The sequence below is a fragment of the Tubulanus polymorphus genome, chromosome 2, assembly GCF_964204645.1.
Source record: "Tubulanus polymorphus chromosome 2, tnTubPoly1.2, whole genome shotgun sequence".
NCBI lineage: Eukaryota > Metazoa > Nemertea > Palaeonemertea > Tubulaniformes > Tubulanidae > Tubulanus > Tubulanus polymorphus.
Genome location: NC_134026.1, coordinates 23,800,674 through 23,825,448, shown reverse-complemented (window position 1 = coordinate 23,825,448; position 24,775 = coordinate 23,800,674). Strand labels below are relative to the sequence as shown.

Here is a 24,775-nt window from a genome sequence, read left to right as displayed (position 1 = left end):
ATGAATGGGGCCATATTGTATAATGCCGACATGATCCCCCATCATAAATATATACTTTATCAGCTGGATTGAGGTCCATATGAGTAACATATAGTTGTATCCTGCTTCCAGACTTTTTCGTGATTTTGTATTGCTTTGCTCTTCCCATAGGCGGGTATTTTGATGGGAAATTCGGCGACGTTATCAAACCATCGTATCCTAACCGCGAAAAAAAGAACCAGGGATAAATGATATATGTAATGATAAAGCTAAAAATACTTTTAGCAATATTAACTTAATATACATATAAGGTAAATGGCTCTAATTCTTGTGCGTATGGTATGTTCGTTAGAACTTGGGACATGTGGGAGGGCTATTCGTCATTATATTTATTCTAACTACCCTCAAGCTCTAGTATCACCGACTTATTTCCTTGGGTACGTTCATTGCTTAACCTGGTTTACCATGTCATTTTCTTTTTGATGTGATTTTTTAAAGGAATTTAGACAGTGTCCCTGAATACGCTGCAAAATGAATAGTTCACACAAATTCCAAATTGAAAATTTCATATAACCTTTTTGTAATGCCATAAAATGTTTCATATCCACATATATAGTATTCGACGTCAGAGTTATTAAAAGCTAATCATACCGCCACACGTGATCATATTAAATTCATATCAAATATGGCATATTTCAATTGTATTTTAGATCTTCAAATAGATTGAACTCAATCGAATATCAGGCAGATAGATTTCAGATAACGAACGAATGGTTCCTTCGGTGCAGTATTACGGTCACCTAAACACGAATTACAGGAAATTCGACAGGGATTATCATAGGCTTTCATATACGGTTTGTACGTAGCCTAGATAATATAGTAGATATCTTTAAAAGAGGTAAAATGATAGTTTCTTAAAGTCCCAATAAAACTTAAAACGGATTCTACCATTCATTTTGCAACTGCAGGTCATAGAACTACAACATGTAGTAATAATTTGGATAAATTGTAGATGTTGACGATTTTAAGTCCTCAGACTGTTGCTTTCCATTCAAGATCTATTGTTCCGATCGCATTCCGTGTATTGAGGGTACTGTACTTATGGTATATGTTACAGTTGGATTTAACTTACCAATTACTTCGGCGCATGTAAGAAACTGCAAGAATACCAACGACCAAAGTCGTGTTGCGCTGTTAAGATACACGATCATCATTTAAAAGATAGCGCAGTCCCCAATGTACAAGTCCGACTGGTGATATCGCTGCATAACTAATGTCAGTCAGCTCATGCTACCCATAATATCGGCTGACTGTCCGGACAAGTATAGTTATAAATTGATAAGACTCTCTTAATACGACCTTTGGGTAGCACGCATAACATATGTACATCAATAAACCGAAGCTAAATATTAACTTAGTAACCAGTAACTCATTGTCATTTCTCAATTATCACAATTACTAATAATAATAATAACAATTATAATAATAATAATAATAATAATAATAATAATAATAATGATAATGATAATGATAATGATAATGATAATAATAATAATAATAATAATAATAATAATAATAATAATAATAATAATAATAATAATAATAATAATAATAATAATAATAATAATAATAATAATAATAATAATAATAATAATAATAATAATAATATTAATAATAATAATAATAATAATAATAATAATAATAATAATATAAGTAATAATAATGTTTACTTACGAATTAAATTACAATAGAAAGTATAGTATGAGTAAGTTATACAAAATATTGTAAAAAGATACGTTGGACGACTGGTGTAGTTAAAAGAAACTTATTACCCGGTTTCTTTTAACTTCACCAGTCGCCCAACGTCTTATTTTACAATATTTTGTATAACTTACTCATACGTACAATACTTTCTATTGTAATAAGAGAATGATATGATTTTAGATTTTTTTTTGTACCGAGTTCCATAGTTTTGGGCCTTCATAGATTAAAATTGTCTGTAATAAGTCTTTGTGAAAGTAATATCTAATTCCTGAAATCGACGTGTATTGTGGCTGTGTGCTTTGCTTATTGTAAATAAATTCTTGTATTGCTTCGGAAGTAGATCCTTCATAGATTTGAACACGAAGTGGATAACTTGTTGATAATCAATATTGAATATTGTATCCAAATCAGACGTTCTTTTTGCTAAAGCCATTAGCGTTGCAAAATTGAACTTCGGGTATTAGTTTCTGAATTTCTGATAATAATCTAATAGCATTTTGCGTTCCTGACGTGTTCGTTCTGTTGAAGTGATTTTTGATAAGTGATATATAAGTGAATGCACCTTGGATAAATTTACACATCGGCCACCATAACAACTCACATCACATTAGTTAACGAAAGCATTCTTTCTACGAAATTGTAGCAATTTCAAAATTCTCTACGTCATTCAATGCTGTTTGTATTTGGACGTCCGCTACTTCGTTGTTTCTATTCCATAATTGTATCCTTTTTAGGAAAGGGTAGATCCCGCCATCGTATTAAAAGTTTCAGATTTGAAAATTAACGAAAACACATGGAATCATGGGTTCAACGTTTAAGAAGTGCTGGAAATCAACATCATTCTCGTGGCCCTTTCGTGGCATGTATCTTCATGGGTCTTTAAATCAAGAGCCAGGAGTGAATAACAAAAACATAACAGCAACAAACAACAAAACGTGTGGCATTTCAAAAAAGATTAACAAAAAAGATGATAAATTCGCTACTTTATTGCAATTATTTCTGTTAATAATGATTATTCATGAATGTCTATCGTAATATATGTACAGAATATGGAATATCTGGAAGTTAATACGTAAATATTTCAGGCATCAGTAATGCCGTAGAGACTATTTTCAAGGACTAGAGCACCTCCCTCTCTGCTGAGTCTATTGCCCGATTGCTCGTTAGTGCCTACTGAAGAAGGGCTATACTCCACCGCACCAACGGAGCTGATATTTATCGAAGGATTGGCTGAAGATGCATAAATGGGATTTTCAAATCCAGTACTATTTACTGGCTCATTTGCCTTCCGTCTGTGCCAAAATAAATGAGAAAGAAACATTTCATTTAGAAAAGAACTTAACAAATAGTGTACATTAACAAGTTGTTGAAATTGGAAAAAAATGTTATCCATACTTACTTTGCTCGAATGTACCAGATCGTCAATAAGACAAACAATACAAATACGATGCCTAATAGTACGCCCCCTATAATCAGTCCTGTTGCTGTAAAGGAGAATTGTATTTTTGATTAACGAAAAGAAAAGTCACAAAATTATCCAGTTCCACCGAGAAACATCGCAACAATTTCAAGGTATTCAATTGAGGCTACTTATTTCAAGGTCTACATTTCAGTATCTACTAAGAGGTTGATAACACGATGAAATAAAAGAATGCATTACATACACGAATCTCCATTCTGATTGGCGCCTTTCTGTGAGTCTTTACCTAAATTTAACCAATATCAGATATTTATTATCAATAAGATATCCCATCTATTCATGTATTTTGAGAGTATTTCCATCAAGATACGCATGGACCAAAGACAAATGTAATTCACAATTATTAAAACTTTTTGTTATATATACATAGCTCAATTCTTAGTAATGCGACTTCTATAGCGGCGATGCCTAAAAATACCGAACTTTACCTCCACTTCCGCTCGCTCCTCCGTTTGATGATGTCGTAGGCTTACTCGTGACATGTGAAGTAACCGCACTTTTGGACGTTGTTGTTTTCACAGTTGCTAATAAAATGGTAAAAGAGGATGCAATCAATCTGCCAAGCTTTACGCCTATACGGAAAAGACTATCAACGATAGACGCATTGAAGAAGTATTAATCATTAAGTTGTTATAATCATCATAAACACTTACGAATACACTCAGTGACAGTCGCGCTCCAATTTCCACTCATTAAACATGTGACTGTAAGAGTAGTAGGGTTCCCTGTCAGGGGCATGTGAAATCCTTCGTGGCACGTAAATGTTGCGTTATTCGTGTACAGGTTACCGTCCATATCGAGATCGCCATTGCTTATATTTTTCAAGTCTTTGCAACTGTAAGCTGTAAGAACATGAGCTCAAGTGATCACAGGGCCTGGCGCAAAAGTTTATACTGGGTGAAAAGAAACTTTGTATCGGACCCCTGTGTTCACTAAATAAATCACCGAATAAGGATAACAGCATTTTCCCGCAAGATATATGATGTTAGGATAGGATGAGGTCGTCACCCGGATTTACCTATACACATAGGTGGATCACCACTCCATGTGCCATCTGGGAGACAGGTTCGTTCGTGTGGGCCGTCCATTTGGAAACCGGCATTACATGAATAGTTAGCCGTACTGTTAATGGTTACACCGGTGTACGTCACGCTGCCATACGGACTCCCGGCTGGTACACCACAAGCGATTACTACAAAGAGGATATTCAAAATTACAATCTAAAATATGGTCTTATATTGAAATTTGTACTTCGGATAAAGCACCTTCGCATTTTGGAATAGGCAGACTCCACGTTCCGTTCCAAGTACAAGTGCGGGTGTGTTCTGAGCCCTTTATGCGGAAACCATCGTCACATTTATACGTTACTATATCCCCAAATTCGTCGAAATCGTCTTTTTCGATGTGTCCATTCGTTGGGTTATCGAGACTTGGGCATTCAACGACTGGTTAAATGCAGAAACGATAAAATGATGATTAGTTTGTGTACCAAACAAGTCGTACCTTACGAGAAGAATGTTTGATTATACATACTTTGGCAATACGGTATCTTCGCGTCCCAAAGCCCAGTATCAATACAATGAAGTGTAGTCGCACCGATTAATATGTAACCGATATCGCATGTGAAAGAGATTTGTGAACCAATCGTGAAATTATTTCCGTGCATGGCACCGTGTCCGGGTTCACCAGGATCATCGCAACAACCAGGAGGACTATCTGCAGAATGATCGGAGATTTTCTAAGCTGAGCTTTGGTTTAGAAAAAAATTGCTGCTAATAGAACGAATGGTTGTTGGATTGATAAAGAATATTGCATATTAGAATGTTAGAAGCTATATTTTCTAGAATTATACCCTCATGATTATTTCAAATTGCATTATCATTATTCATATATACCAAAATTATCAGAGATCGAACTACAAACTGGTATAATAACTACAAATGAGAGTTCATCCTTCTCCTAATACAGGGTATTTTACTAAGGTGAGTTCATTTCATATGTCATATCCTGTTCTAAAGAATACTTACGTTTGCAATATGGTAGCTCGCCAGTCCAGTTTCCATGTTCATCGCATTCTCTTATTTCGTTTCCAACAATTGAAGTTCCATTTAGGCATGTATACTGAGCTGTACTACCAGTTCCGTAATCTCCTATCACTGTTACCTCACCTGATACTGGAACTCCGGGATCTCCGCAATATATTTCTGCAGAAGAAATTCACGATTCTTATTTGAAAAAAAAATGAAATCGATTTGAAATGAAAAATCTACATGAATAAAGTAACGAATATCTATGTACAACTGCAATGGCAATATAATAATAATGATAATAATAACAGGCTTGATTTCAATACGTATGATATTTTCACATTTTTTAAAAAGACTCTTTTCACCTCCACATTCCGGTACCAGCCCGTCCCAATGAGAGCCAGTTTTGTCGTTGGATTTACATATCGCAGCCGCCTCTAAAGTACCATTTGGAAATTGATAATTCTTCTGACATTTGAATTTAAGAACATAACCGAAGTCATAAAATGTGCTTTTGTTGAGAATAACTCTTTTTCCGCCCGCCGGAATATCTTCCTCTTTGCAGCCAAGCGCTGGAATTATATAAAAAAATGCCTCGGTTTTACACGATCTGTGGCACAAACACAATCTTCACTCAATCGTGATTTTACTTTTTCATTGTGCATTACAATTTGATAAGGAAGCATGTTGTGTAATAGTTGAAAGATGGACATATATACCCCTGTATTTTATCCAGAACCCTTTTTGACTTGTAAAAAAGTTGCGGCCCGATTGAAATGAAACAGTCGATTCTTCATTCAGACTCTTGAATACAATTGCTTTCGATGGTTTATTGCATAGTTTTAACTCATTGTTAGCATGTCCTTGTATGTTGGTAAATGTTACGGAAGATTTCGCACAGGAATCTAGCACAAATTCCTGTATCGCAAATTCTATTTTCTGTCCTTTTCCAAGCTGGATTCTCCATTTGCAATCTTGATTATTCGCGTAGTCATTATACGGATAATTTGGGTTCATTATATTGCCTGTGACGCTAGTGTATGTCCCGCCGCATTTCGGAAATCCTTGAAAAATGAAAAATAAATCGAACTCGAAAAAGTCCAATGGATGAGTTTTTCGAAATGATCATCTAAAAAAAAACAAACTTTGAGTCAACTAGAAAATCACCTGTGTACTCAATGCGCCATCCTTTTGCCCCTCCTGTGCTTCTTTCAAAGCGAACACACGCTGCATCGTTGGACAGAAAAATCAGATCGGGAAGATCTTTTGTTTGTCTATCATAACTTTTCCGGACCTTCCCTTTGCACTGATTTTCATCATAAACATAGACCATGTCATTACCAGCTAAACTCATATCTGTGACGTGAATCTGTAGTCTGTTAGTCTTACCCACTGCCGGTATTTTCTGATCATATGTTTTACCTTTTTGATAATTACTGGGGAAACTAGGCGACTTCAATTCACCAAACGCTAAAATAAGACATATGTATATCACCACTTGAATTATTTGATCGATATATGTAAATGAGTTATATCGATACCGCAATATCTGCGTGAAAACTACATGTAGATTAAACCAGAGTTTTTTTAGCGCCAGTATATGCATTTCATCGCTTATATTTTCTGAAGATTCTATAATCGCTTAAGTCAACACTGCAGTCCCGGAGCCATCAGTGATCGAACTTTATCAGCGTCACTCACAATTTGAAAAGAAAACCGAAAAAGCTCGCCTCTACATAGACTAGGAAGCAAATGTTCAGGGGTCGGTTTTACAAAACTAATTCCTTCAAGCTTTATCTATCTTTCGAGACTGTTCGGTATTTGGCGAAATGGGGCTTTGGATTCCAAACAAGTGCTTTAACGTAAATGAGAGTAGCTTCTTTCTAGAATTCTTTCTAGATTTTTTTCTCGAAAGGTTATGACTACCTGTCATATTTCAAAATCGATAGAAAATACCTTGCGCGGCGTATCCGAAAGTTGCAATCCCCAATAGCAGAAGGAAAAACTGGCTACACGTTTGACACGTCATTTTTCGTAAACATACAACCCACAAACAGCTCGTCCTACCTCCTGATCACAAGCAAAACCCACAATTACAATGTGACCCGACTTTGGTGGGACCATGTACGGACTTGAAAAATAGGCAAGATAAAGTGTCGCATATACGAGCTTTTTAATCTTATCTTGGTCTAGCACCCTGATTAAATTTGATAGATTGCATTTGACGCCGGCCTTCCAAATTTCAGAGTTCCAAATTTCTCATTGAACTAACGCCCTTTACCGCGCATGTATGCATTTTCATTTCTTCTTCATGTAAAAAATTAATTAGCACATTCATCGCGTAACTGCCAACCGGCGTGAAGCCGCAAGTAAATTAATTCCAAATCCGTGTTTTATTTTCCACTGCGCCGCCGGGACTCAGTGTCCGTTGCTCATTCCGCAAATAGATAATCTCCATCAAAATTATCTTTTTTCTTTGCTGTAATCCTTGAATTAAAGTATCCATTAGAAAAACATTATACTTAAGTTTATATGAGTTGGTACTTTTGTGACAAGATATTTTGAATATCGAACATTTTACGCTGAAACATCGAGAGTGTCACGTCAGATTGACCCATTTTCCGCCAGTTCCTGGACAAAAGGCGCGAAAGGTTGTCAGCTTTCAGCGAAATTCTTCTCTACAAATACCATTTAGCGCTTCAAATATGGCTAATGAAAAAGCAGAAACTGCTCCTGAGAGTGTAGAACCCCCAGTTGAAACCACGTAAGGATATGTTTATTTAATTTTTCTAACTCGCATTCAAAAACTAAAACTAGCAAGAGTTTTTTTCTTGTTCACTTCCTTTCTTTCTTAATCTTAATCTTTCTGTAGTTGCAACACTACTCTTGTAAAAAGCTCAAAATGGAGCCTCAAAAATTACATTTTTTCATATTATATGTAATTTTTCATTAAACCTTGCCTTCAGCTTCAATAGCTAAATTATACACATTATCATTTCTACAGATACTCAATATTGACATTCGCTATTGCCCTTTAAAACGTGAGTGAACCCTCATTTACAACCTCGTGAACTGTAAAATTGAAATGTTAAATTTTGTATGATTTTAGTGAAAGCACTGAGAAGGATAGTGCCAATGATAAGCAGAAAGTCATCGAGAATGCCGAAGAATTGCTAGCTCAAGGAAAGAGAAATCTGTTGTGTGGAGAAATTGCCAAATCGGTCAATGATCTTCAAGAAGCTTCACGTCTTCTGTAAGTTGGTAACAGTTTGGAAGCGTCTTGAGAGTAATGTCGTAAATTGATTCTCTAAGACCTGGAAAAATTGAAACTTCTTGGTGTATCGGAGCTCTTCTGATTAATATACTAAAGTCAAAAGTAAAACTTTCTGATTTTTTCTACGGTATTGAGCTGAGTGAAATAATCATCTTTCATTTAAGTGGTGAATGCTATGGAGAAATTGCGGAAGAATGCGCTGAAGCATATTTCTTCTATGGAAAAGCACTTTTAGAATTGGTGCGCATGGAACCTGGTGTAATAGGAAATGCTCTCAAAGGAGGTAGGCCCCTGAAATAACTTAGTTTGTACATGTAGAATGGATTCAATCATGTATTTCATGAAATAACTTAGTTTGTACATGTAGAATAGATTCAATTATGTATTTCATTATCTGATTTTGTTTTTAGTGCCTGAAGATGATGAAACTGAGGAAGAAGACGTAACTGAATCTGATGAACCACCAAAAGTCCCTAAAGTCAAAAATATCGGTATGGTTAATTTCTCTTATAAAGTATATTCCAATGACTTACGCAATACTTCCCTTTCTTTGTAAACTGATTCTTTATCAGAGAAAACTTACACTTCTGTGTGTTGGTAATCTGGTTAAGCATCTTGAATGGAAAGACCTGTAGTGCACTTTTCCTTCTGGCTGGAGTTGAATTCCTTTATACCCTTTACCCCATTATTAGCCAATGAGGAACGCGAAAAGATAGCTGATGATGTCATTGATGCTATGCTCGAAAAGGATCCTGAGGTGCAAACTAAAGAGGAAAATGGTGACAAAACTACTGAGGAGTCTGCAGATACAGCTGAAAAATCAGACGAAAAGCAAGATGAAGAAATATCAGAAGTAACAGGTGAAAAACAAGCTGAGACTAAAGAGACTACTGAAAAATCTGATGAGAAAAAAGTTGAACTTAGTACAGAAAAAAGTGATGATAAACAAGATGAAAAGATGTCGGAAACTGATGAAACGCCTGCTGAAGTATCTTCTGACAAATCTGCTGAAAAACCTAATCCTGGTAATGCCCCGTTTAACCCTCACATGCACAAATTCCTGTACATTTCAGCACCCATTCAAAGTAAATTTAACTCCAGTTTTACTTAGTGAAAAATTAGTTGAATCGATGCACAGTTAACTAACCTTTTCTTCCGTTGCTTTTATGACATTGAGATGGATTTGTTTCAAGCATGCTGTTGATAATATTCCTTTTGTTTTCTGTTGATTTTAATTTCTAATCATCCCTCATGTAGAGTTTAGTTAACATATCCTATCCTTTCATGTCAGAAGATGCGGACACTGTAGCCGAGGCAGAGGGCAAGGAAGAAGACAAGCCAGAAAATGAAGATGAGAAGTCGCAGAATGGTGATGATGATAAGTCACAAGATGAAGAAGGAGATGAAGAGATGGATGCAGAGGAAGATGAAGATAAAGATAAAGAGGTAAAGCAGAGATGAGCCCTTCATCTTTGTTAATCTGATTCAGCTCTTAGATACCCGTATTATACCTTTCTGGTTGAATACAACTAGGAAACAATTATCTTTTTATGATAATTGCAGGAGGATGATGTGTCAAATGTTCAGGTTGCTTGGGAAATGTTAGATTTAGCTCGCGTTATCTACCTCAAAAAAGATGATAAAGAGCACGCTCTAAAAGCGGCGCAGGCACATCTTAAACTTGGAGAGCTAAGCATCGAAACAGGTAGATTTTGCGAGTGACATCCCTTTTCTTAGATAGCAATAAACAGGCATAATCTTTCAGAGGATATGCCTACACAATTGCGAATTAATTTTCATTGGCAATTTTCACATTATTTTGTTAAGAAAACTGTGAACGAGCTATCGAAGATCTGAAAGAGTGCCTCCGTATTCAAGAGAAATACTTGGAACCGAACGATCGTTTACTAGCTGAAACTAATTATCAACTCGGTTTAGCTATGTGCTTCCACGGTCTTTACGATGAATCTATAGATGCTTATCGCAGTGCTGTTAAAGTAATAGAAGGAAAAATAGGTAAGTCACGGTGTATTATAGATTTTCTGTAGCGAAATGGGTGAACTACATGGTAATCGATATAATTTCCTCTTTTAGACGCATTAACCAAAACAGTTGAGGAAAACAAATTTGATAAAGGTAAGTTGATGACAAGATAAAAGGTATTCGTCTTAAATGTTCATGAAGATGTTTTATTGGATCATGATGTTTATAGATTCAGATAAAGCCGCTGTCGAACAGGAGATTAAAGAACTGAAAGATATCCTACCAGACGTAAAAGCTAAAGTAAGTAGCATTCTTATTTCTTTGCTGAGTAATGATAGGTTATTAGTTTCTCAACCTTAAATTATGAGCCATTATAAATCCCAAGTACATGGTGGATGATAGCCGTTATGTGTACGATATAAAATCAGGGTGGTCGCTTACCTGCAAATCGTTTTCTTTTCTTTGAAACAGTCAGGTAATTTTGTTAAAATGGAAAAGTTGGGGAAATTTGTTGAGATTGCGCAAATAATCAAACAGCTTGCATCTATGAATTTGGCTGAGTTAATTGATTGAATTCTTAGCAGATCAATCAGGGTAAACAACATGCATGTCGTGGAAAAAACAAATGAAATAGAAATGGCCACCCTGAAATCATATAGGTGGCAATACCTTATCTACCAGTTTCTAGAGGCTGACCACTGGCTCAACTATTTTTTGTAGATTGAAGATGCTGTTGAAGAGAAAAAGAATTTTGCAGAACTCAAAACTAAAGCCTTAGAAGCAGTTGGTGGTGGTGCAGAAGTTTCGATTGGTTTTGGAGAGTCGTCCACAGCTTCTACCTCTGAAATTTCAACTGTAAATATAATTTTTCCGTAGGAGTTACAAATTTCAAAGTACCTCAATCCGTTTTTCGAGACCAGTACTTAAGTAACTTGGCGTAAGCATTAGACTATATTAATAAATCATTCTGATCTTTTCAATTTCAGATAAGTGTTAAGAGGAATAATGATGAAGCAAAACCTGACAATATTTCTCATCTCGTACGAAAAAAGGTTTGTATTCATTAATTAGCTGCAATTACCCTGTAGCAGCTGTATCAATTATTTTAAAATTTCCAATGATTTTATTTTTCTGTAGAGAAAGCCAGAAGATGGGGCAGAAGATGAAGCCGATGTAAAGAAGGCTAAACAAGAGAATGGTACTAACGGTGTGGCAAACGGTTCATCAAATGGTGTTTCCAATGGAAAGTCTAATGGCCACGCTGACGGTGGGGATGGTGACAAAAAAGTAAGAGCGCCATAAGTTATGAATGAATTACCATTTTCAATTTTATTGCCATATTCTATTACTTGGATTATGTCCTTAATGACACGTTATCTTGTTTTTAAGGAGGTCGTGCCAGAAAAGATAGTCGCTAAAAAGCTGGAAGATGTAAAAGAGAGCCAAGCTGAAGAAAAAATGGTCACTGAAACTAGTGGATAGATGAACTCGAATAATATGAGAACATTTTATGGAGTCTTTGCCAATAACTGTTGATATACATTCCATATACAATGTTTAGCCTAGTGAGACTGTGTAATTGTTATTTTCATAATGTATGTTAATACAATGGTGCATCATAATATATGCTAGATGTGTAACTAAGTAATTTCTCGACATCAAAATGGGTACACCTGAATGAACAAGTCGGAAAATGGTTTATTGAGCATGATGTACATCTAAGATTGTCATGACAAAAATTTCAGCAGCTGTATTTTTATGTACCATGTATTGTATGAAAGTTGTGTGTTGTTACAGTGTTTGTATAATATTTAAGGAGAAATCATGATGAAATGAAGTTGATATGAGTGTACGAAGGTACTTTCCATCAGTTTCCTCAACGGCAGCGATATTCGATACCCGACATGCACTGCAGAGATATATTTCTGAATCTAAAAACTGGTAATGGTGCTAAACTGAACTGTTACTCTTGGTGTTATTATATATTGTGTAATCTTATGCGGGAAAAAAAACGTTCAGAGTTGTGCGCCATGAACTGGTCCCTCGATAATATTTTGGTTCCAGTTTCATATTATCATTAAGCTTTCATTGTCGTCGACTATTGATTCATTTGTGATTGTCTTTGGAAATAAGAATTGTACCACTGGCAAAGGTCTGATATAGAAATGTTCATATTGTTGTTCATTGTACCCGACTTGCACGAAGGAGTCCCACTGGACATTAATGATGCATTTAATAGTAGTTTGTGCTCTTGTTTATTGTTATCTGTACACTTGTTGATATAGGCCATCAGTTGTTTGAAGTTTCAGTATTGTTTTCATCAGTCAGCTAAACCATAAGAACAATATTTTGGACCAACTTTAACTATCGACACTTTTCGATATTTCACACATGTAAAAGGATGTTCTGTGGATGTGAACCTCCCGTTTTCACCTATAGGACCACACCACATGTGTTTGCTCAAATCGACTGCTGATATCATGTATGTCTCATCATTTAGGTTGATATAGTTTGTGTGAGCAATAAGTAATCATTTTTGTACTAATTGGTAAAATAAAGCCATGTGTTCGTTTTGTATGAATATGATTTGTGTATAGTTCTTTCTCAAGGAGGCATTGAGCTTAGTGAACCATTTGGGTATATGACATGTATTGTAGTAGTAATGCTTAAGCAGAAGAAAGCACTTGGTGCATAGAAAGATGCACATACATTTTAGTGAATTGCGCCCATGGTAGACATTTTAACTGCTCATCATTCTTAAGTGTTAATCCTATACAATTGATTAACGACGTCTTGCTTTAATCTAAGTATGGATGAATACTGGTATTCCATCAGATCTCGCCATTAATAAAACCAGCCTGAACAGAAATGGAAGCTACCTTTTCAACCATCACAAACAGATTTCTAATGAAAACTTTTTATTTGCCAATGTTTTAAGAAATTAAGTAATTTCTCCTTTTAACATTTGAATCTTAATTCTATGTCCTTTTGACGGTTTTGAGAAATCACTCTTCTTGATTTGAAGGGCATAGTCCTTTCCACTAAGATAAATCCGATTCACTAATTCCTGTATTCCGAAGTCGCTAAGCTTTATCGGATTATCCGAAACGGACTTTCCATACTTGGCTATGAAAGTTCCCATTGTGAATCCTGTCATAAATGCATCAAATCCAGCTCGATGACCTTCACATCTTGATTTAGTTACAACATTGCTCTGTACTTGTTCACCTGAAAAAGAGAAGCAGGAGCCATAAAGTATCAGTTAGTACAACAATCAAATTCAAATGACTTGCCAGACATACCATTTTGTGGTATATCAATATCTGAAGACTCCTGGGAGCAATCGCCAGTAAGCCCAGCATTATTCGAGTTGTCATTCACTGTCACGGAGGCCACACGTTCTTCAACAGTGGCGCACTCTCCTATCGTTGATTCACTACCCGGCCGTGCGCGCTTCCGTCGATTTCGTTTACGCTGTTTGTTTACCAGTGCTACGTCTTCTTTTCGTAAAATGGCATCGACGTCATGCGAATTAGGACAATTCTTTCCCAATGCACACCATCCATGATTCTACAACAGACCAGATTATTCATTCATGACCAAAGTATACATTTCAGGCTTCAGTTGGAATTCTAATTCGTTAACCAGTTGAAGGTACGGTATATATGAACTTATTTTCCATGATGACTGGATAATGTCCAAAACGTTTCTCCCACTAACTTAGCTGTATGTGGCAGTTTAAAATGATGATTCATTGAGAAATCCTATAAATATAATCAATTTGGCTCCAAAAGCTGATCATAATAAATTCCCATCACTGAGTTCATTCAGAATAAGAAGGTTGACAATGCATCTTATCTGAGACTGGCTCCGCCAGTATTACAAAGGATCAACCAATATCCCCACTCACCGAAAAACATTCACACAGTTTAACATTCTGGTTCTGTTCTGAATCAAGAGAACATCCCCTTTGTTCAACATAATCACAACTAGCTGGATATTTAGGAAAGTCTATCAGGATATGCTTTTCCTTCATCAAACACTGTTCAAGATTGTCTTTTTGTCTATAAAACAGAAACGATATGCATTCACCTTTTTACCGGCAACATCCCAAGTTTCCAATGTATGGGTTGGTAATTTACCTTTTCCGAAATATGTACTCGAGGTATGAGGCAGGTGTCCTTTCCATGAATTCTGTTACGAATTTGGTATCGTAAATTCCACTAGGGAACATTTCACTTAAGTCAGCAGTGAACTGAGATAGATTCGCTGGTAACTGCGTGTATAGGTTCTGATACAAAAATACCAAATCTACCAAAGCATTGTGGAATACTATAGGTACTTCGTTGGTTATCAACTGTTGAAATAGCCTCCTTAAGCACGGTTTACTAGTGTCCTTCTTCTTCTCAGCCTGTATAACAGTTCTTAGCTTAAGTATAGAATTCAATCATACAGGTGCTAAACTCAAAGTAGCGTTTGACCTTATTTATGTTAGGCCTACCTTATCTTCTCGATGATAATAGACACCTTTCATATATTGTTTGTTAAAATCAAATCCATGCTCAACCAAAAATGTCAATGACAAAGGCTCAACTGTATAGTTATCTTCACACAATACCGTAATGTTGTAAGTGTGAACGGTGAATTTCAGAGCTAGATTTGCATCGGAGATATTTTCTGTATCGGAACTAGTGTTGTGGCAGAAACATGACAGACCGATCGACAGAATTGATCTCGTTCTAGCAGTTTCACACAATCCTCTATACCTATCATCAATAGATCTGCAAGAAAATAGAGATAAACGTTGTTTTCATCTAGACCATGAAATAGTTAAAATAAGGATAGAAACTTTCATAATTAAAAGATCTTACTTAGCCATCAGTGTCTTTCGATTTCCAATTCCACTCATTTCCTGAAAAAGGCATCATAATTCAAAACATTATTTTCATGTTCAGCAATATGTTAGAAAAAATAAACCGAGCAGGTTGTTTTTATCATTGACATTTCTTACCAAATCCAGAGCAACAAACATAGCTTGCTGAAGAGAGAATTGTAAAGACGGCCATATTTCAACAATATTGTCCCTTGTTACATCAACTACAGGGACTTCGTGAAAATTGGCACTTGACATTATTGTGTTTTGTCAGTGATATCAAGTCCAAGAAAGATAATCAGATATCGTTATTCTTCTAAAAAAGTAAAAGAGTTATCAACAAGGGGCGATTCAATCTGGAATCTATCACAATCTTTAATAAGCAAAACGAGAAATGCATGAATCGTTCATCAAATGATTGCAAAAATTTACCGGCACGAAGTAATGCTGTAATCATGCTGATATATTGATATATTTTGAATTTTTTTTTCTTTTAGGAGGCTGACATCTTGGATTGGTGGCAGCACCGTACGATCACAACGAAAATAGGTCCGACCCGCGGTCCGAAATAGGAACATGACGTCATTCTTTCACGCTTCCGTTCCCTCATGTGGTCTATGTAAATCCTCATTTTATCCTCAATTTTTGAAAGGTAATCGCCTTTATTCTTTATCTACGTAATTGCAAATGATTCCAAGTTATGAATTTTTCACCTACGCCGTGACACCATTAATTGTTGTGTCTCGGCGAGAGAAATTTTCGACGTTTTCAATCGTTTTCGTCGGTAAATTGAGAAAATATGGCCGGCATTCGGATGTACTAATTACCGAAGAGAAACCACATTAAAGCTACATTAAAGATCGTTATCGTATTCTTGCTTATGAATCTTTTCCTCGGCTTAGGTTAACAATTTGTTTTATGCTGGTTTATGTTTAATATGCAATGACCACAACTGTTTCAACCAAGTTTTTGTTATGTATTTGTAGATTGATAGAAGAGAAGCATTTCCGCAAATATGAACGCTCAAAAACTGTCGAAATTGAAAAATGAAGTTCGAATGGGGGGAAAAGTGAGTATTTTTCCTTGTTATACTAATGATAATAGAGTTGATATTGCTCAAAATATTGTTCTATATGGACGATATGATGTATTTAGGCCTGATAATTAACTCAATTTCTGATTGATTAGATTGAATACGAAATTGTTTTAGGGAACTCCTAGGAGGAAGAAGAAGACCGTCCACCGAACTGCAACGACTGATGATAAAAAATTGCAGAGTTGTCTGAAGAAACTGAGTATCAATCCAATCCCTGGTATTGAAGAGGTATGCAAACGTATTGAATTAATTAGTCACAATGGAATTCCTAGATGACAATTGCTGGGTGCTGCGTTGAAATGTGGAAAATGCAGCTTTTTATTTTATTATCTTGTATTTGTATAAAATCTAATTATTTTTTCAGGTGAATATGATTAAAGATGATGGAACAGTTCTCCATTTCATCAATCCAAAAGCTCAGGCTTCGCTGACTGCTAATACGTTTGCCATACTTGGTCACCCTGAATTAAAACGTGAGTTGTCACTATGCCTCATAAATGTTTATTCATTTCAGAATAAGGAACTATTGATTCGTTCTCGATTTCTATTTCGCTGTGTTTTCTCGACTAGCTTTTCAAGAAATTCATTATTCATTATTTCAGAAATCACATCGATGCTGCCGGGAATACTAAATCAGCTCGGATCTGAAAATTTGACCCATCTTCGATCCTTAGCAGAGAAACTGCCACCTCCCAGTGAGTCAATAGATTTGCTGTTTGCATTCGATGAAAATTGAATTTTAGCTTGAATATTGCTCATGAATTTAATGTTTCGTTCATTGTAGCTGACATCAAAACTGCCACAGATGAAGTAGATGACGATGATGATGTTCCCGGTAAGTTGTTACCAGTATTTGCTGCTCAGTCCTTTAAATTCATTCCTTGGAATTAGAAATTTATTTATCATTACTCTTTTCAGAGTTGGTCGAAAACTTCGATGAAGCGTCAAAAGGAGAAGGAGTGTAAAAAAAATCATCAGTAGCATGAGCAAATAAGTCTTTGACTCAGCAGAAAATTTTTGTACTGAACAATTTGGTGGGCGTGAAAAATCTTTCTCCGATTCAATTCTTTGTTTATACAACATTATATCGTTACTTGTAATTATAGCGAGAAATCCTTGAAAAAAAAACATCAACTTGAAATACTAGCGACTGCAGGAATACGATAAAGATTTTTTATCTCGAACAAACATTATATTCAAACGTCCTTGTATTACAAGTGTGAATAAAAATGTGATCTTAGTACAATGTGTGCTCACAGTTTAACGTTATAAAGAGGCTTATCGGATTTCTTGGGAGTTATGTTTGCTGTATGTATCTTGAATGGACATCGCTGAATTCCTTGGAATCCATGCTGCAGGCGTGAAACCTCGTCGTACTAAATATGATCAGACGGATGGCAAACCATAGGTATCAACTCAAAGAATTAGCTTGAAGAAGCAATTTTCATTCTGGATGAATGTATTCATAACAAAAGTTTCCATCATAGATGCATTGTAGAGGACAATGTTCTTAACCACAACTGGACAATTTCGGATACTATGGAACTTCTTTGTAACACTTAAAACAGGAAATGAGCAAGGAATATGTATATGATATGATTAAATGCATCAATTTTTGTAATGGCTAAAGTATGTGAGCTATTGACATTTATATCCATTGATAGTAATTTGAAAAATAAGAAAAAATCATTTAAGTGCACCACAAGTAACAACCGTAATACGAACTGCTGCATCTATCCACCGATGCTCTCCGATTCTGAATGGTACAAAAATTTCATGCTGTCGCCATGTTTACCAAGTAACCAATACGTCAACATCACTCCTTTTCCCTTGAAAATACAAATGCAATCCCTTGAAAAACTAAATTTCAACACCGGTATATATACAGTACAGTGAACAGAAAGTCCTTTATAATGCCACTCTTGGGACCTATGAAAATATGGTGCTATAACGAATTTGGTGTTTAGTTATAAGGAATGGTGAATTTGAGTTAGAATTAGAAACTTGTTCTCAATGTTGGCGTTGAGAGTGCAGTGGCATTAAAAAGGATGGCAGTATAACGGACATTGACTGTAAATACATGTACAATAAAGTATATGAATCGAATCATAACTTTTGTTATTTTTACGTTATACAGATTCTGACCGATCTTAATAAGGGTCTAACATTCTGGATTAACCAAACCTGTGTAAGACTCTGAGGATAGGACCCACAGCCAATGAATCCAGATCAGCGGAGGACACTTACTTTGACTTCAATTTTTCCACGTGGCTCCATATCAAACGCTCCATCGCCTTCAAGTACCGCGAACGTTGCTGGACTAAGGTGTATCCTCAGAGCTGAAATTATTTCATATGTATATCGTTCATTGAATTGTGATGGAGTGATACACGAAGCTGTCATTTGTGTATGATACCTTGTCCATGGGACTCCATTCGTGAGGCAGTATTTACTGTATCACCAAATAGACAGTATCTCGGCATCTTGAATCCAACAACTCCTGCTACACACGGACCTAGTGAAAAATGTTTCAAATATCCCGGGAAAAAGTGCGTCAAAATAAATCGCGTATATATCAATTTAGTTAGAGACAACAGTGAAACAGATTTCGAGTGGCTGGCCTCGTACCTGTGTGGATCCCAACTCGAAGTTTCAGAATTTCACCGGGCCGGTGAGGAATGACGATTTCCTTCATCGAGCGCAATAAATCTAGCGCCATACAACTTATCTCGTAAGCGTGTTTATCTTCATTTCTATCCGGGCACCCTGACACTACCATATACGCGTCACCTGAAATTTTCAAATTTCTCCGTTTACGTGTAGCGATGGTCTATTAAAATTTTGCGTTGCTTATTAATTCCCACCAATTGAAACGTGCGGTTTCATCTTTGATCTTTAGTGTAGCATGTAGTCACAAATATATTGATTATATCACTATGATTATCCCGCGTGAGTAGAGATAATTTCGTAGAACTCCTTGAATACTTTGATACGTAAGTTCGAAAACTAAGCGCATAATTTCAAATTATCTATTTATCTTTGATTTGATGGGGCTGTAATGTAGAAATAATAACATCCCAAAATATTTCGAATTTGCAGAAGACATTACCTATAGTTTCCACTTTATATACGTCGTACATGTCAATTCTAATATCAAACGTCCTGTATAAATTATTCAGCATGTCTACCACCTGCAAGGGCGTACTTTCCGAACTTATATCAGTAAAACCTACGATATCGCTGAAGAATATCGTCACAGCGTCGTAACTCTCTGGGATGACCGGCTCGCGATTTTTCAGTTTTTCCGCCACTGATTTCGGCAACATTTGATATAGCAATCGAATCGTGCGTTTTCGTTCGATGTCCAACTCGTCGGACTTTTCCGACAAGTGCGAAGCGAATCCTTGAATCTGTTTCAAAATTCGCGTTATGCAAATGAAAGAAACCGGCGCGATAATGATTGCGAGAATAACGGCGACTACCGCGCTGACCACTCGTTTCATTGCCGAGTTGCCTTCTTTTTGCAATATTCTCACAATTTCAAATGCCAGCTTCGATTGGATATCTTGTAAATTGTTTATATAATCTGTCATGTTTCCAAACCAATTCTCCCCAGTCGCTACGTAATCGATGGTGGTGTTTCTATTGTTTAAGATATTGGATCGCATCTCTCTGATAACGGTCCCCGTCTCCGACTGATTCATATATTTGTTCATCATCCGTTCGCATATATCTTCTGAGTACTGCTTACAGCGACCGATGTACGATTGACTAAGAGCATCCTTTTCAAGAAACATCATAAACTCCTTATTTGTTTGGAATCTCCCTAAAATATTTTCGAGATTCAAATAAATAGATGAATAATTCAGGGGCGGATCCAGGAGGTGCATAGGGCGCCACCCTCATTCGGCCTATTGACCTTAGAATTTTCTTCCCAATAGAAATAGACAATTGTGAAATGTGGGTTCATTACTAATTTCAACCAGGACAGTGCTAAGAATGCACCATTTTTCAAAATCTTCTCGGGAGAGGTCCCCCAGATAACCGCGTTTCGGCGCTTCGATTACTTCACAAACGCGCGTTAGTAATGGCCCTATATTCCATATGCGCCCCTTTTCCCATAAAGCTAGTTTGGCTCCTGAATGTTGCGAAATCAAGATTCAAATAGACAAACGATTTTTGCAAAAGCCGATCTCTAACAACACTGAAAAAATTGCTGTGGATACTCGATTCGGCTCCGGCGATGACAATCTTAATTATCGTTCATAGATTTGTTCTTATTACTTACCAAATGTGTAGTATATAAAACCTAGCGCTCTTTCTACTCCCGCTTGTTCTTTGCTCATCACTATCATATGATAAGCCACCAATGGGTTCCCGGCTTTAGATCCTTCAGCGGTTTTGATGGCACGCACTACCCAGTTGAGAAATTCGGTAATAACTGAGGTATAAAATCTCATTTCATCCATGTAATGCGAAGAATTAACATGCTGCCGATGTTTGTCTAGATACTCGCGCAAAGTAGCCTTGTTTACTGGAAAACCAGCGGATCTGTCGATGTCGCCGGGCCATGACGTCAGAACTTTCAAAGCCTCGTCCGTGGCCTTGTACTTGTCGAAAAGAGTTGAAAATATCTCGGCAGTTTTTGTGATTTCGTAACGAACCGTTGTCCCTCGTTCTAACTGTAATTTATGAATTACCTGTCCATATTGCATGCTTGACACGACCTCATTCTGGACCCGCTGGGTCATTGTTAGTTTGATGATGTTGTCGTACAGAGTAGCAAATGACAATGCAAACAGCATAATAAATGGGGCACTGATAAGAAAGAGAACATTGATCATTTGTATTCGTTTTCCTCTTTCAGTGATTGGATTACCATCGCACAAGAAACACGTAGCTTTACGACCGGTAAGGTGTTGCAACGTCAAAATTGTTGACATCCTTTCGTCCTTGGCATTCCGCAGAGGGGCGACTTTAGCGCTTTTATCCATTTTCACCAGCAAGGACAGAAATACTGCAACAAACACATCGCAAATACATACATATATTATCAATACAAAAAAAACATTTCATTTCACGAATACCATGATCGAAAACGTTTCATTTCTGTTTAAAAGTGATAATTTTTATGATTCTGAATCGTTTTAGATTCCATGAATTGACTAAGGAGCCCAACCAATGAAGAATGATGATTAGGATGATTATAACGTACGCGCGTGCGCACATGTTATTATATCACATATTCAAAATAGTTTGTTTATATTGTTTATTTAAACGCTATTGACGTCAACGAATTATATTATTCAACAAGCGATTATACCGATTGTAAACTAGATTTTAGTTGGAATAAGATATACTTTGAAAATAAAAGTTGTTTAGCAGAAATAACTTACGTTGTCTTATGAATCACGTTCCCAAGTTTTATCTTACGTATTTGGAATGAATAACTGTAGAATTCCAAATAGCAAAACGTATATATAGTTAGCCTCGTCGAAGATGATGGTACTTCAAAGTTAAACAGGCTTTTTCATAATGCGATAGACGATTCATTTTAAGTGTCACTTCATCTTTTAGCGCACAAAACCGATATTACGTATCAATTTCCTGATCATCACGTTTTAGAGTAAAACGATCAACGTCTTCGTAAGACATCCAAGAGAAATGAAATAATCTTCCTGAATCGACGTGACGGTGCTGCATCCCCGAAATTACAATGTACTTTCCCAACTCGGTTGCCTTGGATACTAATTAATCGTTTATACCTGCTGCACAAAAACACCATTTTGCATTTTTCCATCATTTCTATTTGCCCTGACCATTACTTGAAGAATGTCACGGCGACTCGCAGATTAATAACGTCTTCTCTCATGAAAATCACCTGGACATTGCGATTAGTTTCACAAACAAGAACTCTTAAATCAATGAAGAAATCGAGACATATTTATGAAATAAAGATCCAAGTTTTACATTCTCAAGTTATGGAAAATTATTTACTTTAAGAATAATATTAATCTATAAATCGTTTCAAGAAGAGCTGCACGTTTTCAGGTAGTAAAACTGAAGGCAGAAACACCGCGAATTAGAAACAGAATAGATTTCATGGTAAGGAAAGAATTTTACGTTGGACACAAGTGCATCAAGTTTGAAGACGTAAGGGTGATGAAATGATAGCAAGGGTGTCATTAACTATGATCACAGTTGCGTACGAAGTAAATGATCTTCCGGTGCTACCGAGAGACAGCGCAAGGCTTCTTGAACATGCGTCTCGTCTGAACAGTGACAGCAATAAAATGTCTTTCCATTAATTCCCATACGAGCACGTCTTCTTCGTTGTTGGGCGACTGTCATGGATTTCAGAATAAAGTAGAGAGCACACTCACTTCAAGCATTTACGGAACTCAAGCTCCTAATAAGATATTTCAGCGTGTATGCTAACGGCTCGTCACCGAGGATTCAGCTTTTATAATCAGTGACGATAATAATTCACATCACCTGACGCAGCGTTTTTGTTCGTGTCATATTTTGATTTTATGTACAGCATCCCTTTGGCAGGAGTTTCTTATCTACATTTATTACTCTCGCATCGTCCGCTTCAAATAGAATTGATTTCCTGCGAAACCGGTCCGTTGATTCCATTCATTGCAAGATTCATGAAATTACATTAGACAAGGTCGCTGTGTATATTGTAAGCTTACCGATGAAAAACCCCATAGTTCGGATCCGAAATACGGTGTCAAAATGTGTAAGATCTTGTTGAATTGACCAGTCACAATCTACAAGTTTTGCAGGTGTCTGGACGTGAAACTTAACAACTGAATGATTATTGCAGAAGCCATGGTGAAACTAACTCAAACGAGCGAAAACCGTAATCATCGATTTAAAAAAATATCTAAGAATTATTTTTTCAAATTTATAAATAGAATGGCACGATAACCCGTGAAATCTACGGCGCTTATCAAACATGAGATGAAAGATCAATTCAGTGGAAAATGTTTTCTCTAGATAAAACTGTCGTCGTGTCTACGTCTACTTTTAATTTGTACTCGCTCAGGTTACTCTGCGTAAACTACCTGTTGGGTAAATAGTTTTCCGTGCGCGACTGCTATTCAGGAAGTGTGTTATTTAGAAGATAATTATAGATTAGGTTAGATCGATGCTTTTCACGATACAGTTATTTCCTTATTTGCACACACTTCCCGTCCGCTGTTTCTCTTCAAACATATATTGGATTACGGTATTTTTCTGCGAATGAAAGTATACACGTTCTTATCTTGGAAGCATTTCCCCTAATCATAAAACTGGTTGAGCCTAATCTCCATTTTTTCTTTGATCGAATTTACTAGACATATGAGATTACTCGGGTGAAGGCGAGGGCAAGGCACGATGTAAGCAACTAATGAATTCATATTTGTTTGAATAAGACAATAATCATGCCCCATTATATTCTTTGATTGAATAATGGTGTTTGCCCGATCATGTATAAAATGAACAAGAGATCCCAAGAAATGATAATTGATTACGGCGCTGGAATTAAGCCGTCACTAAGATCCCCATTAGGATGATGTCGAAGAAAGTCACAAGGCTCATCATCCCACCTTGACGCGAGTGTTACAAAATTATCATTTTTTTGGTGTCAAGGATCAAATCTCCGAATACATCTAATAAAGAAAACACGATATATATAAAAAACGTATATTTATTTTCTATAGCTGTATATTTCGTCGAATTTTTCGGCGGACTTCATCTTTCTCGCAGTCATCAGTGTGGGATTCTCCCGGAGTGTTTCAGGCCAATGGTTAAAAAGATTGCATAGTTATAGAAATATCAAAGCAAATTTTGTGGTCGAAAAAATAAAAACTAAATCCATATTTTGGAACAAATGTAGAAACCCTCGGGATGATATTCTTGATTCCCAGATCCGGAGACTGAGTTCGTGTGAGTTCGCGAATTTATGGCTCCCTGAGTTCTAAAATTATTAATGAGAAGAAGTCTGGAAGACCTGAGTCTCGGGCTGAGACGACACTGAATGGCCGGTGGTAAATGGTGCTGTTTAAGTGATAAGGGCGGCGCCGTTCAGCCCCTGGCAGCAACTGGGGTGGCTCCTTTCTTCTGTGTGGCAAGTGAGGAGGGTGATTCCGTTCAACCACCCGCAGCTCAGATTTTAACGACAGCAACAGAACAGATGCACATTTATTGAATTTGTTATGATAATCTGATGATTCAATATTCTTTTGATTCAATAATCCCAAAATTTAATTGAATTGCCATGGAGTGCTTCAATTCAATTCAATGCTCA

At 36.5% G+C, this 24,775-nt stretch overlaps 5 protein-coding genes across 10 annotated transcripts; 2 read left to right on the top strand and 3 right to left on the bottom strand.

Annotated features, from left to right (window-relative positions):
- Positions 1–2,723: 2,723 nt before the first annotated feature.
- Positions 2,724–7,377, bottom strand: LOC141900420 (P-selectin-like). Its single transcript, XM_074787311.1, has 13 exons — positions 7,207–7,377; positions 6,418–6,720; positions 5,970–6,314; positions 5,616–5,822; positions 5,251–5,427; positions 4,757–4,939; positions 4,489–4,668; positions 4,242–4,415; positions 3,877–4,065; positions 3,652–3,747; positions 3,408–3,449; positions 3,143–3,227; positions 2,724–3,035 (listed from the first exon to the last, which is right to left on the bottom strand). The coding sequence occupies exons 1-13, from the start codon at positions 7,277–7,279 to the stop codon at positions 2,825–2,827; spliced, it is 2,265 nt and encodes a 754-aa protein (XP_074643412.1). The 5' UTR covers positions 7,280–7,377; the 3' UTR covers positions 2,724–2,824.
- A 448-nt stretch (positions 7,378–7,825) lies between these two features.
- LOC141900126 (protein HGV2-like) lies at positions 7,826–13,070 on the top strand. 4 transcript variants are annotated; one of them, XM_074786874.1, is made up of 14 exons: positions 7,826–8,014; positions 8,360–8,503; positions 8,689–8,807; positions 8,935–9,015; positions 9,217–9,549; positions 9,819–9,970; positions 10,088–10,229; positions 10,352–10,540; positions 10,619–10,660; positions 10,737–10,807; positions 11,228–11,362; positions 11,494–11,559; positions 11,645–11,794; positions 11,897–13,070. In XM_074786874.1, exons 1-14 carry the CDS (start codon positions 7,956–7,958, stop codon positions 11,987–11,989), a joined length of 1,776 nt encoding a protein of 591 aa, XP_074642975.1. In that variant the 5' UTR covers positions 7,826–7,955; the 3' UTR covers positions 11,990–13,070. The 4 variants fall into 4 exon arrangements, with proteins under 4 accessions (XP_074642975.1, XP_074642976.1, XP_074642977.1 ...); XM_074786878.1 differs by having other exon boundaries at positions 7,837–8,014; positions 9,816–9,970; XM_074786875.1 differs by lacking the exon at positions 9,217–9,549 and having other exon boundaries at positions 7,829–8,014; positions 9,816–9,970.
- A 168-nt stretch (positions 13,071–13,238) lies between these two features.
- Positions 13,239–15,909, bottom strand: LOC141899679 (target of EGR1 protein 1-like). 3 transcript variants are annotated; one of them, XM_074786111.1, is made up of 8 exons: positions 15,813–15,909; positions 15,519–15,696; positions 15,379–15,419; positions 15,009–15,288; positions 14,650–14,912; positions 14,418–14,571; positions 13,810–14,077; positions 13,239–13,735 (listed from the first exon to the last, which is right to left on the bottom strand). In XM_074786111.1, exons 2-8 carry the CDS (start codon positions 15,636–15,638, stop codon positions 13,449–13,451), a joined length of 1,413 nt encoding a protein of 470 aa, XP_074642212.1. In that variant the 5' UTR covers positions 15,639–15,696; positions 15,813–15,909; the 3' UTR covers positions 13,239–13,448. The 3 variants fall into 3 exon arrangements, with proteins under 3 accessions (XP_074642212.1, XP_074642213.1, XP_074642211.1); XM_074786112.1 differs by having other exon boundaries at positions 13,242–13,735; positions 14,650–14,918; positions 15,519–15,545; positions 15,813–15,893; XM_074786110.1 differs by having other exon boundaries at positions 13,243–13,735; positions 14,650–14,918.
- A 26-nt stretch (positions 15,910–15,935) lies between these two features.
- On the top strand, positions 15,936–17,749 carry LOC141898406 (transcription factor BTF3 homolog 4-like). The gene is made up of 7 exons (XM_074784264.1): positions 15,936–16,032; positions 16,367–16,449; positions 16,591–16,704; positions 16,841–16,949; positions 17,079–17,171; positions 17,261–17,311; positions 17,395–17,749. Exons 2-7 carry the CDS (start codon positions 16,396–16,398, stop codon positions 17,439–17,441), a joined length of 468 nt encoding a protein of 155 aa, XP_074640365.1. The 5' UTR covers positions 15,936–16,032; positions 16,367–16,395; the 3' UTR covers positions 17,442–17,749.
- Positions 17,750–18,022: 273 nt separating this feature from the next.
- LOC141899060 (uncharacterized) lies at positions 18,023–21,470 on the bottom strand. Its single transcript, XM_074785212.1, has 6 exons — positions 20,765–21,470; positions 19,586–20,302; positions 19,105–19,266; positions 18,893–18,991; positions 18,724–18,815; positions 18,023–18,305 (listed from the first exon to the last, which is right to left on the bottom strand). Exons 1-6 carry the CDS (start codon positions 21,468–21,470, stop codon positions 18,210–18,212), a joined length of 1,872 nt encoding a protein of 623 aa, XP_074641313.1. The 3' UTR covers positions 18,023–18,209.
- Between the last annotated feature and the right edge of the window lie 3,305 nt (positions 21,471–24,775).